This window comes from Urocitellus parryii, chromosome 7, assembly GCF_045843805.1.
Source record: "Urocitellus parryii isolate mUroPar1 chromosome 7, mUroPar1.hap1, whole genome shotgun sequence".
In the NCBI taxonomy this organism is placed as follows: domain Eukaryota; kingdom Metazoa; phylum Chordata; class Mammalia; order Rodentia; family Sciuridae; genus Urocitellus; species Urocitellus parryii.
Window position 1 is genome coordinate 177,706,836 of NC_135537.1, and position 18,284 is coordinate 177,725,119.

The following is an 18,284-nucleotide window of genomic DNA, read 5'->3' on the forward strand; positions in this document are numbered from 1 at the left end:
TGGTGTCAAAGAGTTGGGAGACGGGAGCAAGGACGTTAGCCCAATGAAAAAGACGCTCTGCGTCCTTATGGAAGCCACCAGCTGAGATCTGTGAATCTTGACTCAGCCTGAGTCCTCCAAAATCTCACCAGAGCTCCTAGCCCAAGAAACCAGCCATTACTTACACCTGTCACCCCCCACTCCCACCTCCACCTTACAGTAACTGTCCGTCAAAGGAAGGAAGGAAGGAAGGAAGGAGTCAGTCCGTCCATCCAGCTTGGCCTGTCTTGCTCCCTTCATTCAGATCCCACGTCCTCCCCACCTTCCCTCCCCCATCAGCACCCCCCAAGCCCTGGGGGCTCATGAAAAGGCCAGGCCTTTCCCATATTTCACACCTGGGTATGTGTTATACACACCCTGTGACATCCTGACAGGGACGTCCCCCTCCTGCCCTCAGCAGGCAGGCAGTGTAGGTGAGTAATTTGCACTGAAACTCGTCAGCGGATAAGCCTGGTTTTTCAGGATGTGGCCAGAGTCGGCCTCTCGCTTTACATATCTCCAGACCATAAGGTCAGGTCAGAAGCCCGGGGCAGGGCTCTGCAGGCCTTCGGCCCCCACCGCCCGTCACCACCCAGTACAGGGGAGACACCGGCTTCTGCACCAGGGGAGCCACTGGCTTCCGGGGGAATGACCGGGAGTCACACTGGCTGGGAAGGCCCTGGAGACAAGGGGACAGATGCATGAGAGTCATGGAATAACCCTTCCTTTCGTGGCCATGTTCAGCAAGGGGTGAAGAGAACTGTCTGCCAGGAGCCCGGCCTATGGCCAGACCCTCTGATCCTGCTCCCCTAGACTCAGCCTCCCCAGGGAGGATTCCCCTTTGAATCAAGAAATGAGATTTAACCAAGTGATTGAACCCACCGAGCCACATCCTCAGCCCTTTTTCATATTTTATTTAGAGACAGGGTCTCGCTAAGTTGCTTAGGGCCTCACTAAGTTGCTGAGGCTGGCTTTGAACTTAAGATCCTCCCGTCTCAGCCTCCTGAGCCACTGGGATGACAGGTGTGTGCCACCTTGCCCAGCCTCGCTCATCTTTTATCTCTTCCTGTAGAAATGCATGGGTGATTCCAGAAATCAGAAGGGGGCACCAATGTGTTGTATAAACTTATGTCACTCAATAATCAACAGATTTCCATCACACACGACGCTGTCTACTCTGGGGAGAGATGCCCTGTGAAATAAATATCAACAAGAAGGGAAAGCTTATGTCTGGCTTTAACACACAGTTCTGTCTTGTGGAGATGCATCCAGGGACACATTCTTCTCAGTCTCATGAATTTGCAGGTACACCTGATCTTTTCAGACTCAACTTCTTCACAGGTGGGGGCAGCTTCTGTACCAACAGGGCTGGTTTGGTGGAGTCTCTCTCACTCTGGACCAGAAGTCCATGAGTGAGGGCTGTGTTGCCAGTGGCTAGATCTGCACCTGGCACACAGTAAGTACTCAATAAACACTGGCAGAGAATAAATGAATGGATGCACTCTGTGTATGGCATTGCCATTATTCCCCTGGCTCTGAGAGCCCACTGAGACACTCTGTAGCACCTAAGAACCAGCCATAAACCGTAACTACTCCAGCACCCATTCCCGAAGCTTCTTGATTCCCCTTGGACCTGCCGTACTTCATTTTCTCTACCCACTTGTGTTCTGTTCTGTATTTTACATAATTATCACACTGAATCCTCACTGCAAATCTAGAGGACAGGTGATGTTATTCCCATTTTTCAGATAAAGAAACTGAGGCTCAGCGAGCAGGTAATTCATCCAAGCAAGTAAGTAGCTATGAAGTAGCAGAGTGAAGATTCGAACCAGGTCTGGCCCATATAAGTACGGAAAGGAGAGGAAGGCTGGAGAAGAAGAGAGAGACACAGAGAGAGAGAAGCTCTTTGGTCCTATTTGGTGCTAAAAATGAAGAGGGACCCTGATATCAAAGAGTTAGTAAGATAGAGAATCTTAGACCTGGTCAACAACAGAGTGCTCACACCAAGGTTGCCTTTGAAACAAGTTCCCCAAAATGAAAGGATGTTTTATCACAAACGAACAAAGCCAATAAGACACAGCACCAACCTCGAACGCTTTCCAAATCTAATGTCCCTTTCTGCCATCTTGGTCTCAGCCCTGGGAAGTCAGGCAGAGGTCAAGCTGATTTTCCAGGAAAAATGAGTCTCCAAGAGCAGGTGCTGTGGGCTGAATGTCTGTGTCCCCCACAAAGCTGTCTGTTGAAACCTGGTCCCGGCGCCATGTATTAGGAGGTGACTAGGTTGTGAGGGGCCGCCCTAGGGACTGAGGGTCCCCAGAGCTGCCTTGCCCCATGTGAGGACATGGCCAGAAGGCACTGTCTATGAGGAAGTGGCCCTTGCCACACACTGGCTCTGCTCAGGCCTGACCTTCCAAGTCTCCAGAACTCTGAGAAGTAAATTTCTGTTTGTAAACTGCCCCGACTGTGGAATTCTGTTACTGCGGCCTGCAGGGATGAGATGGAGGGCTGATCCTCTGCAGGGTTAGAAGGTGAAAGGGCTCTTGAATTTCAGAAGAGAGCACCTGCCAGCTTCGTCACCTGCTCCTCAGCTTTGTTTTGTTTTGTTTTTTGGCACCAGGGAGTGAACTCGGGGGCACTCAACCACTGAACCACACCCCCAGCCCTATTTTGTATTTTATTTAGAGACAGGGTCTCACTGAGTGGCTTAGCGCCTCACTATGTTGCTGAGGCTGGCTTCGAACTCGAGATCTCCCACCTCAGCCTCAGAGGCGCTGGGATGAAAGGTGTGCACCATTGCGCCTGGCAGGGAGTTTGATCTTTTTTTTGGTTGTTCATGGACGTGTATTTTTTATTTATTTATATGCAATGCTGAGAATGGACCCAGGGCCTCACACAGGAATATTCCTGCCAGGTTTCATTCCCTGAATGACAGTTTCTCCCAAATAGTACACTGTGTGGCTTGGTGGTTAAGTGCCCCATTCCTATTGCCATTTTTCCTGCACCGCATGGTATATATTCTAGAATTTCTTCCTCTCTTCCCCACCTGCTGAATGATTTTTCTTAGGAATGCTACAGTGAGCATGGGTGCCACACCCATCCTGGTGAGTTCTTTTGCAAGGAAAACCAAAGGAATTTGCATGGGCAACTTTGATATCATCAGTTTCTCTCCCAAAGGTTCATATGCTTGCTGGCATGTGGGTGAGGGCCCACTCCTCAAACCTAAGCCAATCCTGCCCATTCTCAACGTTTCATCAAACTGCTGTATTATCACATTGTATCAGTTAAGGTTCTCCAGAGAAACAGCATTGGCAGGACGTATTGATATATACATATGTATAATGCACACTGATCAATATCAGAGAGAGAGAGATGTTCCAATGAACAAATCATAGAACCTGGCAAGTCCAAAATCTACAGAGATGACCAGAAGTCCGGAAACTCTGAGGAAGGAGCTGATGGTGCAGACTTAGGGTAGCATTTCTTCTTCCCCTGAGAGACTTCAAGAGTCCTTCAATTGATCAGGCGAGGCCCACCTAGATTATTGAAGACTTAAAGTCAACAGTCTGTAGATGCTAACCACATGGATGAAATGCCTTCATAGCACCTAGAGTCGTGCTGGGTGGACTGACTGGGATGGCAGCCCAGCCAAGCGGGCCTATGGGACTACCCAGGAACACATGCCCAGGAAACACACCTGTTCACATCCTTTGTTAATTTATTTCTTGAGCTTTTCTCCTGAGCTCTTCCTGCGGGGAGGATGTTCAGTCTGGTGTGTCATATGTCCGGCAAATATTTTTCCCATTTCCCTTGTCTTTGACTTTGTTTTCTTTTTTTTTTTTTAAGAGAGAGAGAGAGGAGAGAGAGAAAGAGAGAGAGAGAGAGAGAGAGAGAATTTTTAATATTTATTTTTTAGTTCTCGGCGGACACAACATCTTTGTTGGTATGTGGTGCTGAGGATCGAACCCGGGCCGCACGCATGCCAGGCGAGCGCGCTACCGCCTGAGCCACATTCCCAGCCCCCAGAACATTTTTTATTTCTATGATCTTTTTCCTGGGTGGCATCTGAATGTCCCACCTGGTTAAGGTCACTCAGAGCCTACTGCAAGAGGAAACACCCGTTCACCAAGGTTTTCTAAACACCGCCCTGAAAGATGGAGGGCAGGGGGGCCGCACCCTTGGCCTTAGCCCACGGCTAGGTCTCCGCTGTCCTGTGATTTACGGTGAGGCCTCTGATTCAACCAAGGTCACAGCTTCGCATCTGCAGAGTGGCAAGTGCCCATCTTGTTACTCAGGGCCCCTTCCATAGGAGTCTACCTATCGCTTGTCACATGCCGTGGGTCAAAAGAACTCAGGCATTCTTTGTCACACAAGCACCACAGACCCCAAGTGGTTTCCTATGTTGTCCTCACCGCCAGGAAACCTAAAGTCAAATGTAATTCTCAAATGCAGTCATGAGCAGCCCTGGGTGGGAGATGTGCCCCCCAGACACCCCCTGCCACTCACCCACACACCCCCTTTGTCTTTGTGCACTTTTTTTTCTGCCCTCTAATACACTGTGGGTTTTGTCTTAAATGACCTCTAGTCCCCTTTGGAAGTGGAGGAGACACAAATGCAAACATGACAAAATGACTTCAGAAGAGCTAACATGACACTCCGTCCAGATCATGGCAAAGATGACACAGAGGCTTCCGTCAGAAACATGACTAATTGACTTCTAATTAATTAATGCTTTGTAAATGATCTTGGAAGGGGGAAAGCGCAGTTGAAAAATCTGGAAAGGGGACAGATGGAAGGGAGGTCCTGGATTTAGGGAGAAATAATTCAGAGATGCTTGTAGATTGACCAGCTCTGAGCTTTCCGTCCGTGGTGGCCCAAATTAAAAACTCCGGGAGCTGCTGCCACACCTTCCTGATGCTGCTTAACAGACCCGTATGAGAGCATCACCCTGCCCCTGCCCCTGCCCCGAGCCAGGAATCAGCTGAGCTGGAGTGCAGAGCCCTGGGCGCCTCCCTGGGCCTCAGCAGCCAGCAAAGAGTCTGCTTGTAGGATGACGGAAGAAAGGGTGGGAACTTCTCACCCTGCCAAGGAAAGGATAAAGGGGAAAGTGAGAATCTGCTATGTCCTCTAGGAAGCCAACGCAGCGGGCACATGTGGGCTTATTCCTCACCTTCTAGAATATTCTCTCTAGGAAACACTTCTTAAAGCTGGAGGAAGTTAGATTTGAGATGTAAGTTAATCAAGCCACTGTTCACTGTTCATAGCAAACAAATGATGTCTTTAACCCAGGAGGAAATGAAAGCTGGACAGAATGTGGTTTGGGAGGTAGGGGCAGAGGAACCATAGTGAGGGGACTTCGAAAGTCCACATTGTGTTCGGCCAGCCTCGATGCCTAATCCCTACCTGCACAGTCAGAGTCCTGCAGTGGCTGGGGATGTGGACCTTGCTCACAAGGCTGACAGTCTTTTTGCCTCTAGGTATTTGCAAGTCCAGCTAAAGTTTGCATCTGCCCCACCTTTCCAATGACTCCAGTGTCTGCCTTTGGAAAGCCACCTCCACCCACCTTGAAACCAAGGCGTTTCCCTACCCCACAGCTCATCCCTTCACGGAGAGCCTGGTGGTGCAGCCTCTGGGTCACATGGATTTCTTTTCTGTGGCTTATGATCCTTCTTTCAAATATTTCACCCGAGTTCCCATACGAATTCTCAAAAGAGAGTAGCCTTTCTCCTCTTCCTCTAAATCTGCTTCCTCTAAATGTGCTCCTTTCCACGGCCTTGTTGCAGGGCCCACTGAGAACTCCTCCCAAGGCACACACCAGACATCTCGATTTTGCTTTATTCCACAGACTGATTTGTTTTGGCTTTTCCTGGGGCAGCACATGCGGCAGATCCATGGGCATTGTGTTAGCTCTGGTCTTCCCAGGAGCGGATGCCAAAAGGGAATGAAAGTGCAAGGATTTTTATCAGGGGAACCACCTAGGGAAATGGGGAAGGAACCAGGGAGCCTGGAGCCCCAGGGAGCCTTCAGGCCACCATGCAGGCTGGATACCAGGGGAGGGGTCCCCGAGCTGAGGCTGAAGCCTCCTGTAGAGGAGTCCCTGTCTCCAGGAACAGGCCTGCCACAGCTCCTGGCCTGGTACATGGCAGTGTTGGGCCTCAGCCTAGCAGCAGAGACCCAGAGTCACCTATGGCCCCATGTTGGACGTCATGAGCACGTTCTCATGGTCACCTAGGCCGTTCCTGAATGTGGGCTGGGGTGTGATTTCTTCTAGTCTTTGTGCATTTTTCAGTGACTTCAATGGAAAATTAAGTGTGTGTGTGTGTGTGTGTGTGTGTGTGTGTGTGTGTGTGTGTGTCTGTCTACAAGGAACCAGCTCCTGCCGGCCATACCCCCATCGCAGCCCTCAGCCCCCTCTGTTGCTCCCTTTCAGACCATCCTGGTGGGTGACAGCGGTGTGGGGAAGACATCTCTGCTGGTCCAGTTTGACCAGGGCAAGTTCATCCCGGGCTCCTTCTCGGCCACCGTGGGCATCGGATTCACAGTAAGCACTCCTTGGCGCTGCGGGGTCTGGGCGTGGGCTGTGGGTCCCTATGTGCCAATCAGGGTGCCAGACAGAAACAGGTGGGCACTCGTGGGGGGCTGTTCAAGGAGGCTGAACCAAAAGACTGTTTCCCAAGGTGCAGGCAAGTGGTGGTGACCAAGAGGGAGGGGCAGTGCCCCCGGGTGGTGTGGGGGTGGGAGTGCATTCCACCCTGAGCCCACGGGGCACCAGAAGACAAGGAGGGCTGCTGGGCAGGCCACCTGGCAGGAGCTGTGCGGCCTTCACTGGAGGGACTCATGGGCCTGTGGGACCTCCCCAGAATGTAGACAGGGAGACAACTCTCCCTGCCCCCCGGTTCTCCTCCGCTCCTGCACCTCCTTCTGGAGCTCCCCCTTGGCTCATCAGAACCAGGAGCAGAAAGCCAAGGCTATCTTGGGGTAGCTTGCCCAGGTTAGCCCCCAGCCATGATGGATCTGGAAAGGCAAAGGAAGGGCAAAACCAGAGCACAGTGGAGACGCCCAGGGGCCTCCGGTTCAGCCCTCTGCCTCTCCTGGGCACAGCGCGGTGGGCAGCTCCGGTTGGGGGTCCTCTCAAGCCTCTGCACGGGCACCTTCGTCCTCTCCTCCTGGCATGAGCACACCCACAGCTGCTCTCGAGTTCCCTTAAGGTCCTGGGAGGACCGGGCCCAGGGCTCCCTCCCGCTCACACTGTTGGCTCCCAGAATCCTAGCGCTCCCGACACAGGAAGAGCAGATGTCGTCTCCTGGACAACATGCAAGTCTGCCAGCCCCTGGACAAATCAGGCCCCCTGTGAGGCCACACACAGGGCTGGGACGCAGCCCGCCATGCTGGTGGGAAGAGAGAAGGGGAACCAGAAATTGGGCTTGTCCATTGGTCTCATAGATCTAGTCTGCACATGGCTTCAGGTGGCCATCCAGGAGCGGGGGATAAGGGAGAGCTGGCCTGGACTCTGTCCTGAGACCGAGTACCCAGTGGCCCTGAGACTGGGACCAGGGCAGGCTGGGTTGAGCAGGGCTGAGTCCCAGGAGGCCAAGGCTGCCCGGGCAATCCCTGAGGCCGTGGACCCGGCTGCCAGGAAGAGAGCCGATGCCCTGATGCTCCGTGCTGTCCACCCAGCCACACTCAGTCCACCCTCGAGGTCACACCCACACCTCGCCCTTCCTTCTGCCTGTCTGGGAGGGTGAGGTGTGAGTTGACGCAGGTGTGGCCCGCAAACCCTGACTCGCACTCAGACCACAGGGTGAGACCTCTGAGTTTTGCCATTAGCTTGACGAGAAGAGTGAGGCAGAAGGAAATAGCATGTGGTCAGACTGAGGGACCCACACGGCCTGAGCCGGGCAGGGGGCTCCCCCGCTCTCCTGGGTGCCTTCCACACCCTCAGCATCCACCTGGCACCGTTGAGCAACCCAACGGGTGCCCTTGACACTGAGGGACACCTGCACCAAGGGCATGACCTGGAGCCACAAACGGGGACACAGCTGGGACCTGAGCCCAGGGGAACTCCCAAGGGTGACGGCAGGGAAGGCAACAGCCTGTGACAGGAACCACACAGAGGACTCTTGAAGGGACCTAGCCACAGCCCCCAGTTGACACAAAGAGAGCTCCAGCTCTGAGTGCCGCAACGTCTGTATGCCCAGGCTCTCTTCCCGCCCCTCTGTCCAGCGCCTGGCGTCCTCCATTCCTTCCCCGTCCATCCCTGTGCTTAGAACAGCTGGATATTGACACAGAGCTGGTCTCACCCATCCTGCTGGGGAAGAGGCTGGGAGAGTTTGGGGTCTCCTTAAAATATCAGTCACCTGGGGTCCCTGGAGAGCCAGGCTACAAGGCCCTTGTTTACCAATCGGTCATTCACACAGGGATTCTAAATACCACACAGAGTTGGCAAATCCGAGTGCCCAGGGCCTGGGCCTGGCTGTACCCAGAACTCTAGTGTGAAGACATCTGAGGCAGAGGGGCCACCTAGGTCCTAGTAGCCAAGCAAAGGGGACTGAGTGCAGCCCGGGCAACAGGGGAGGGATAGGGGACAAATAAGCGAGTGGGGTGGCCAACTGGGACATGCCCTCATCCCAGAAACTAACAGGCCCACTGCCTTCCGGAGGCGGGGCCTGTGCATGTCCTGTGTAGGCACCTCTCGAATCCGGGTCCTCCCCGAGTCCTGCAGCACCAACTCCACCAAGCTCACGGCAGAGTCATGCTGGTGAGTTTGCTCCCAGGGGCTGATGTCAATGGAGTTCACCCGTGAGCCATACAGCCATCCCTGTCCCACCCCAGGTCAGTTCTCCCTCATAACTTACCTCAGTTTCTCCAGACTCTCCAGTCCTGCTGCAAGATGCATCTTCCCAAAGCCCTGCTCTGCTCCTCTCCCACCTGAAACTTCAGTGGTTCACTGCTGCCTTCCAAAACACACCACACCCTTCACCTGCTGGTGCAGCTGTCACAGAGTCTAGGCCAGTGGTTTCCAAACCCTTGTTCAGTGTACTTAAAGGCAGGCTCCAAGCAGAGCCACCCACAGACATCTGATTCGGCAAGACCAGATGGGGACCCAGAGTCAGCATCCTGATGTGCACCTGGGGGCTCTGGTCAGGTGGTCCCTGTGCCACCATTTGCAGAACCTGAGTTCAGGCCTTGTCCCTCCAGGCTCTGGTCTAGTGTCCCCTGTACATCCCAAACCTGCTGGGCCACACTGCTCCCCAGCGCTGGTGTTTCTTCCGTCTACCTGGATGTCACGAAGTCTCTCCAGATGGCCTTGGCTGATCACAGAGGCCACCTGTGAATGAGCAGGAGGGGTTCCTATGCCCCTCGACGCCTCCTCTCCCAGGAGGGCTATGTGACAGGGGCAGGTGTGACCCATGGCACAGGAGGGCAGGGATGATGTACATGCATTTCAGATCTAGGGGTGATGACAAGAGTTGGGGGCAACTTGTGGGGTATTCTGTTTGGAAGTGATACGTGCATGTCATGTCCTGATGACAGAAGGTGGGTTTGAAGGGCGTGTCTGTGTAGAGAGGGGATGTGTGCGTGGATGGCAGGGTGTGAACAGAGACAGGGTGTGTGCACGTCTGGGGTGAAGAGAGATACATGTGTGGGGAGAAGTGAAGCATGTGGGAGGGACACGTGCATTGTGTAAGACACAGGATAAAGAGGGCCTTGTGTGTGTCCTCCCATATGAGGGGTGTGTCATAGCACAAACCATGGGTTTACAGATGGATACAAAACGTATGTGCTCTGTGTGGTATGATATGGAGAGTGTGTGTTTGTGGGAAGCATATGAGTTTGTAGTATTTGTGGGGTGTTGTGGTGAGGGGTGTATGTTGGGGAGACACTGGCTGCCAGGGGCATACACAGCATCAGAGTGGGTGCAAGGAGGCCTGGGTGTGGTATTCTACATCAACCCTCTCCTGAAGACCACATCTAAAGAGCTCCGCCCTGTGGTGAGTCCCTCTTCTATGCAGCTCACTCGGAACCTCCCTGACCCCCTCCGGCTTCTGACTCACTCAAGGCTGCCCTTGAACACACTCAGGACATTACAGCACCCCAAGGGACAGTGTGCAGCCCACTCCTCATATATACTGCCCCCATGCTGCAGACCCAGTGAGCCAGACATGCATCTCCCAAAGGAGAGCCCATGTACGTCTCCCCGTGTCCCTGACTTCTTGGCTCGGTGTGATTAGTGGACCTGAACTGGCACAGTGATGCAGCACAGTGACTTTATCTCTCTGCTATTTCTGGATATCACACCCATGTCCAACCTTTTCCATTCCCACCCACCACAGGATAAAGAGGGCCTTGGTGGAGCCATCAATGCAAAACACAGCTGGAGGCTGAAGTCCAACATCCAGGTGTCAGCAGGGCCACATGCCCTCCGCAGCCTCCAGGGGAAACTTCTTGCCTCTTCTCAGCTCCTGGTGGCTCCAGCAACCCTTGGCATTCCTTGGCCTGGACTGCTGGGAGCCATCAGGGAGAGTCCAGGCTCTGCCTCTGTCTTCACATGGCTGTCTTCTCCCGTGTCTCTTCTCTCCTGATGACACCTGTCACATTACATTAGGGACCCACCTGCTCCAGCATGTCTGCATCTTAACTAACAGCATCAGCAGTGACCCTGTTTCCAAATAAGGTCACATTTGGGGGTACTGGTATTTAGGACTTCAATATAAACCACTTCCCCTCTCTCACTCCCCCTTCACCCTGAGCCCTGCAGGACTCCTGTGTGTGCTCTCTGGAGTCCTGGAGCCCATGGCATTGAACAGACTGGAACCTCTGGCACCCAAGTAACAACAGCAGCACACAACTGTAAGGGGCTGGGCAGCTTCTACTCTTCATGGACTGTCCCCTGTTTGAGTGCCACCCTATGCAACGAGGAGTTGCATCCCAGCCACCTCCATAAGAAGTGGCCAAGCTTCTTGCTCTGTATAAGATCACCTCCGTCCCCACTCGGGGCTCTTCTCAGCTGCCATAAAATAACTCAGATGTCAAAAACCACAGGCTGGCCAGGTGCAGTGGCACACACCTGTAATCCCAGCGGCTCAGGAGGCTAAGACAGGAGAATCGTGAGTTCAAAGCCAACCTCAGCAACAGCAAGGTGCTAAGCAACTCAGTGAGATCCTGTCTCTAAATAAAACACAAAATAAGGCTGGGGGTGTGCCTCACTGGCCCAGCGCCCCTGAATTCAATCCCCAGTACCAAAAAACAAACAAAAAACCCACAGGCTGGTGTAGACATAATAAGTGTCTACGTGGCCTAGAGACACCCATAAGCCAGGCCAGCCCCTTACCCCAGATACCCCTTAAGTTAGAAAGTGTAGGAGGCCCCTCCCTCCCATTGCAGTGCGCACACACCCTGTTCCCTGATATAGAATGTTGGGATAAAGGAAAGAGAAAGGTTGGCCCAGGCCACAAGCCCCTGAACTTGCTCTGGGCAACCCCAGACCACTGCTCCCCTATCACCAGGAACTAAAGTGCAGGGTTCCTAGGATGCACTAGAAACTGCTCAAAATGATCAACATCCTCACGAATTCATTTGGTTACTCGTTGCCAGGGTACGCGCCTCCACATGAACAAGGCCAGCGCTGCCCTCAGGATCCCCAGTTGGGAGGGTGCGCTGCCAAGCCCACCTGCGAAGGTCTAAACCATGGTGGGACACTCTGGGTGCAGCCCAACAAAGCAGGAGGAAATGAGAGGTGATCGTACTAACTGATCCAACTTCTAGCACTAGCCAGGGCGGGGGAAACCGTGTTGAGGTTGGCATGCATTAGCAAAAGCGAAACTGCCTCGGCGCTCTCTCGGCAGAACGCACGCCTCCTCACGTCCAACGCAGCACCGCTCCGCCCAGGGGCATCCCCAGCCTCCACGCCGCCGTGGCCACCTGTGGCCCGCCAGGTGGCAGGAGCTCTGGCGCCGCCTGCCGGCCGCACGGCCCACAACCGTGAGAACCCCAGCGCGGGTCCGCGAGCCAGACCTGATCTTCTAAGGCAGGCGGAGTCTCCCTGGCCCGCTCCTCGAGGGGAACCTATCCCCGAGGCTGGCGACCTGGGGAGACTGGTCCAGCAGCTGGACTTGGCCACTGAGCTAAGAGCACAAAACCAGGCTAATGTTGCTCAGGGGGCCTGCCTCCCCCACGCCCGGTGCAGACCCCGTAGTCCTGCTCGCCCTCGCCAGACAGCCCGCACCTAACTGGCCCCATATAGCGGATGGCGGGGCGGAGGGAGGAGCCTGGCAGGGTCCAGGCTGCGCGGAGGAGGCGAGGAAGGAGTGGGTGGAGCACGGGGCGGGGCGGCTCCGCGTTCACCCTGGCCGGCCAGCCTGCCCCAGCTCACCTCCTGTCAGGGGACATGACGGGCACGCCTGGCGCCGCCGCCTCCAGGGATGACGAGGCCGCCGAGCGCTCCCCGCCCTGCAGTCCGAGCTACGATCTCACGGGCAAGGTGAATCCCACCCAGGCAGCTGGGTCTCCCAAGAGGAGGGAGGGAGCGTCAGGACATAGCCCCTGGGACCATCTCAGCCTCTAGGCATCTGGGCGGGTGGATGGGTACCGGCAAGGGAGAGAACTGAACGACTCCCCCCACCCTACGACTCCAACACAGTTTTCTTCTGCCACACTATGACCAGTTCGAGCCCTCCACTCACATTGGTAAGGGCTACCTGCACCTTATTTCTAGGAAGTGCCAGGAAACGGGGACCTCTGCAGACCCTGGCTAGCAGCTAGGCAACTTTTCCAGTTAAGCTCTTGCCAGAGACCTGACAACAGTTTCAAGGCCTTAGACTTGAAGTTCTTTAGGTTTCCAGCCTGCAGCCCCCAAGTGCTGCCCCTTCCCATCCCCAGGCTCCGAGCATTGCTTTGCTCCTTCAGGGCAGCTGTGGGCCAAGCCCCTCATTCCAAAGGCTGTTGCTACCCAGCAGGCAGGCCCACCTGGGGAATTTTAGAACCTGAGAAAAAGCTCAGCAATTAGACACAACTCCCGCAGCCTGGGACAGCTGTAAGACAGCTCTCTGCAGTCCATTCCCTCTGCAGGAGTGCCCTGGGAAGCAGGTAGGGTCTGCTTATCCTTGGAGTGAGCATGTATCAAGAATTTTGAAATAAATGCTGAGCGGGCTCAAAGCTCACTCTCTTCCTCTGCAAGGTTGAGATGGCTGTGCTGGATCATGCTGTGAGTTCTTCAAGGGGACCTGCTGCTGTGTCTTGGTTCCTCCCCAACAGCAGGGCTCACTCTCACTGGGGGCCTTAAGCCTCCACCCCAGGGTTTCAAGGGAAGCCACTCTGCCAGCCACCCACCCAGAGCCGTTGAGATAGGCGTCCTGTGTGGGCTGTGGCAGGAAACAGGCCCCTGCTCCCTCAAGGGAGGGGGAGCTGCTGAGGACCAGCTCCCAGGCTGATGTGGACCTCCTGACCTCTTTGCCCTATAAGACAGCTGGGCTGTTTGCCTGGGAGGTGGCAAGGCGGAGCAGATGTTTATGTTTGGTGGACTCGCCTGGCTGGGAAGATGCTGCATCATCAGCTCAAGGCAGCTGTGAACTGTAAAGTACACAGGCACTGACCCTACCCTCCTCCTTTGCCCTCTGGGGCTGCTGGGGGAGCAAGGAGTAGGGTCCCCATGCCCTCCGGTCTGTCCCCTGGACAAGTGGCATCTGCAAGAGTTGGGCCCCAGCCTTCCCAGGCTTGTGGCAGAAGCCTGAGTCCAGGACAGTCTGGGAGGAGGCTAGCAGGAGTTCGTTGGACCAGATTAGAAGGAATGGGAACCACAGGCAGGCAGTACCCACCCCTGGGCCACTCTTCCCTGAGACTTAGGTGTTCACAGTGATATTATATTATTGCCGTAGCCATTGACAGACTCAGAAAGACCTCAAAGAAATGATCCCTTCTCCTTCTACCTACCATAGAGATCATGGTACAGAAAGGTTGGAGAATCTTCCGGAAGTCACACACAGACCTTTCACAAGCCAGAACCCTAGCCTTATCACCTTTTGCTCAGCCCTGTCTCTCTACCAGAGTTCTATAGCCTATGGCAGGAAAGCTTTTGGCTCCACTATCAAATTCAGAGCCTTAAAAATCATGCAGACCTAGTCCCTGCTCAAGCCATCATGAAGCAGTCAAACCAGGCTGCTGGGAATATTTCAGCATTGAGTCTAGACTCCTGTTCTCTAAGATCAGGGAATGACTGGGCACTGAGGTTCCCTTCCATCACTCCTACGTGTCCCCTAGAGAAGATGAGCAGACACTGATGAGAATCAAAGAGAGTGGGCATGCCCCACCCCCACACTCCCTCCCTCCTCACTTGCAGTGACCCAGGGATGCCAATTTGCAGCCATTTGTCCCACTTGGGAGGTTTTGGCTGAAAGAACTTCAGACCAACTGTCTCCCCGTCTCAGGGTAAATTTCAGCCTTCCTTGATTCATGCAAGCCTTTTTATAAAGAGAAACCCTCATTAGAAGCTTCCAAATAAATGCTATGACCCGCAAAGAAACCCGAACAACTGTAATTTTAGAATATGCTGAACCAGTGATGGTGCTCTGAAAGGCTGGTCCTGAAAGGCTCCCCTGGTAGGAACCCTGTCCCAGACATTAACACTTTCCTTCTTGGCACTGTGGCCCCACCCCCACATGTGCACCAGATGAAGAGCCCAGAAGGTCACCCCACAAGCATGGAAAGGAGAAGCAGGGCAACAGAGGTGGCGGCAGACCTTCCAAAAGCAGGTGCTGCTCCACGCAGCCCGCGTCCTTCCCTGGCCCTCTCCCCTCCTCTCATCTCCTTTTCAGGGTGTCTCTCCCTGGAATCCGGGAGCTCCCTCTGAATGCCCATTAACAGCCTCTGCCCCATCTCCTAGGTGATGCTTCTGGGAGACTCAGGTGTCGGCAAAACCTGTTTCCTGATCCAATTCAAAGATGGGGCCTTCCTGTCCGGGACCTTCATAGCCACGGTCGGCATAGACTTCAGGGTGAGGTGGCTGAAGGCTCCTCCTCCAAGCAGTGAGCTGGGGGCTGTCCTCTCCTTGCCCACCCTGGCTCCCAAGGAGTCCTATGGCTCCCTGCCTGGAGGGCACCGGGATGCTGCCCCAGGGCCATTGAGGTGGCCAGGTTAGAGGCATCTGGGCAGTGTTGATGCCTTCCCACCTACAGGGCATGAAAAACAAGACTAGTCTTCCTCTCTTCCATTCCTGGGGGCTGTCCCAGGCCAGGGCAGACCCACTCCATGAAGTAAGCTGCCTCTTGGCCCTGCAGGCCCCTTGCTCACTGCCCTCTGAGCTGAGCCCTTTTGGTAAGGTCTAAAGTTTGTCACCCTTTCTCAAGTACTCAAGAAGCATGGTCCTGCACTAGTCTTAGGAGCTGGGCTGGTTATGTGGGGAGGCAGCAGCTCACCAGGGTCCCTCCCTCTTCCTTCTGTACAAATCTGCATCAGGGTTGAGGAGCACCACACACCCAGAGAGTTCAGGAGAGGAAGGGTCTAGCCTTGGCAAGTGGGGCCGTGTGGGGGCTCAGTGCCTCCTCCCAGTGCTGAAGTTGCATTGAGAGAAGTATCAGTAGTTAAAGGGAAGAAGTCCCTGCAGGGCTAGCCTCGGAGGGCCCCAGATGCCAGCGGACACCTCATCTCTCAGGGTTCCCTAACAGTCCTGGGGCTGAGCCTGGTGTGCCCCACCCTGTGCCACCTGCTGAGGCCTGGAGAGAGCCAGGCAGATTCTCAGGCTCCCTTGTCCCGGCTGTGCTGTGAGAAAAGAGATTTCCACTGTGGGGGTGTCTGGGGACAGGGTCCCTGCTGCTCTGATGGGTGATCTGGCTGAAGACATCTTTGAGGCCCATCACACTGCCTGTAGGCCTGCAGAGGGACCATGACAGAATGTTGGCAGAGCCCAGGACGGAGCCTCACCTGCCCTCTCCACCCTCTGCACTTTTCTCTTTCAGAACAAGGTGGTGACCGTGGATGGTGTGCGGGTGAAGCTGCAGGTGAGAGAGAGAGAGGCTGGGTGAGGAAGGGAGGAGGGAAGAGCTCGCCCTGGCTCTTCACCCCGAACCGCAGGAGGCCTGAAGCCTTGCCCTCAGCCTGGGGTAATTTCCTGTGGGGCCCAGGAGAGGAAATGGCTTTTGTTTGTTTGATGTCTGCAGAAAAAAGCAGTTCCCAGGCACCCTCTCTCCTATCACAGGCTGCTCAAAGTGTCTTCAGCCGAGCTTAGCTCCCTCTTCCATCTCCTCCCCAGCTTTCTGGGCTTCAGCTACTCAGGAGGTTGGACACCCCAACCCCTGGGCTGGGCGAGAGACAGCCAGCCCTCAATGGGTTTGAGAAGCTAATACCTCCCACTGTCCAGTTCTCAGAAGCCTATGAGAACCTACAGAAGGAGACAGTCCCCTCTTCCCAGCCAGCTCTCATGCCACAGAATGAACCCTTCCAGCCAGCAGTCCCAGTGCCCGCCTCCTCCTGACCTCCTCTCCACCCCTTCCTAGATCTGGGACACCGCAGGGCAGGAGCGGTTCCGCAGTGTCACACATGCTTACTACCGAGATGCTCAGGGTAAGTCCAGTGCCCTCCACTCCTTCCCCAGCCCCTCTGTAGCTCCCATGCTACTGCCCTGAGTCTCCTCTGTCATCTCTGTTCCCCTCCAGCTTTGCTCCTGCTGTATGACATCACCAACAAATCTTCCTTCGACAACATCAGGGTAGGTCCTCCCTTCCCAGGGTGCCCCACCCTCCCACCCCTATGGAGCCAGGGCAGGGCCTATGCAGGCCAGAACTGCTTCCTGCTCTGTGAGAGCAGGGCAGGTCTTGGAATCCCACAGCCTTCCAAGAAATACTTCACTGTGACTGGGCATTTGATTGCCATGTGGGCATGAAGACCAAGCAGGGTATTGTGCCCCATGCCACTGCACAGTCCTGACCATGATTCATGAGTGTGTCTCATGTCAAAGTGTTCAGAACAGTTCCAGCTCCACCCTGGACAATTATCTACAGAGACCCAGGGAAAAGCCCAGCCAGAAATGTCTACACAGACAATCAGCCCAAGGTGCAACTCAAGCAGACAGAGTGGCTATGTCCTCACAACATATATTAGACGAAAGAGACAGTAGCTCAATAAATATTGGCTCTGTGCACAATAGTGTGTAGGTTTCATGTGCTCCCTGACCTCAAAGGCAGTGTGCTAACAAACAAACGGGTAATTAGATGTAAAGATTTAAAAAAATGCTGGAAAATCTATGGCACTCATGTTACCACCTCCAACCGTATGCTCATGGCAGTCATCACTAATCAATCAGTACTCTGTGTGTGCGCGCATGCGTGTGTGCATGTGCATGCTGGGAATCAAACCCAGAACCTCACGTTAGACAAGTGCTGTACCACTGAGCTACATCCCCAGCCCCTCAATCATAGTTCTTTGATCACTGAGCTCATATGTGGTCTTAGAATCCTTAACAGGGCACTCGTGGAGGACAATGGCCTGGGCCTCAGCCTTGGCCTGGCTCAGCTCACCCTCTCCCACAGGCCTGGCTCACAGAGATTCATGAGTATGCCCAGAGGGATGTGGTGATCATGCTGCTAGGCAACAAGGTAAGTGGCTAGGTGGCAGGGTCAGCCCACCCTGCGCCCCCTCTCCCCCTGCCTCAGCTTCAGCCCCACTGTGCCTTACAGCCACCCAAAGGAAAAGTCCCTCCAGCAAAGGACTTTCCAGTATCCTGTTCAGAGGTCAGACACGTCTGGCCACTTCTGCCTAACCTACCTTCCCCCTGCAAGCTTTGGAAATAGCCTCCTCCAGGAAAGCCAAGCTGCTGCCCAAGAGACTCAGGGTGGCCCAGCTGCCAGCCCCCATTAGATCACAGAGAACAGTTCAGGGGTCAAGAGCTAAGGCTACAAAGCGTTGTCCCCAACTGCTGTCAGCCCTCTGAGATTGCGTCACCACCCCACTCTTTGCCAAGGAGAACTACCCTCCTCCTGATCCAGGGGTGAGATCCCAGGGCTGGGATCCCAGGGCTGGGAGAAGGGTGTACTCTTTCACAAGGCAGAAACCCTGGCCCCAGGCCAATCACACCTGCCCACAGTCCCTCTGGTCACCAGCAGAGGGCGGGCAGTGCCTGCTCCTGGGGCAAAATAAGGGCCAGCTGGGGTTAAGGTTTCCTTCCTCAGAGTGACCCACATGGGCTTGACAGGCGGATGTGAGCAGTGAAAGAGTGATACGCTCGGAGGACGGAGAGACACTGGCCAGGGTAAGTGACTGCCAGAGGGGCAGGGGAACAG

The 18,284-nt window shown here is 54.7% G+C and overlaps 1 protein-coding gene across 3 annotated transcripts in view; it reads left to right on the forward strand.

Moving 5' to 3' along the window:
* The window catches only part of Rab37 (RAB37, member RAS oncogene family), a 55,942-nt gene that overhangs the window by 36,981 nt on the left and 677 nt on the right, over positions 1-18,284 (forward strand). The window contains exons 2-8 of one of the 3 annotated variants that reach the window (XM_077800885.1): positions 6,446-6,556; positions 14,894-15,004; positions 15,966-16,007; positions 16,503-16,569; positions 16,662-16,714; positions 17,535-17,600; positions 18,197-18,253. In XM_077800885.1, coding sequence (XP_077657011.1) covers positions 6,446-6,556; positions 14,894-15,004; positions 15,966-16,007; positions 16,503-16,569; positions 16,662-16,714; positions 17,535-17,600; positions 18,197-18,253 — 507 coding nt within the window. Of the gene's footprint in view, positions 1-6,445; positions 6,557-12,403; positions 12,497-14,893; positions 15,005-15,965; positions 16,008-16,502; positions 16,570-16,661; positions 16,715-17,534; positions 17,601-18,196; positions 18,254-18,284 lie in introns of those variants that run through there. The other 2 variants (XM_026404853.2, XM_026404854.2) reach the window with 2 other exon arrangements.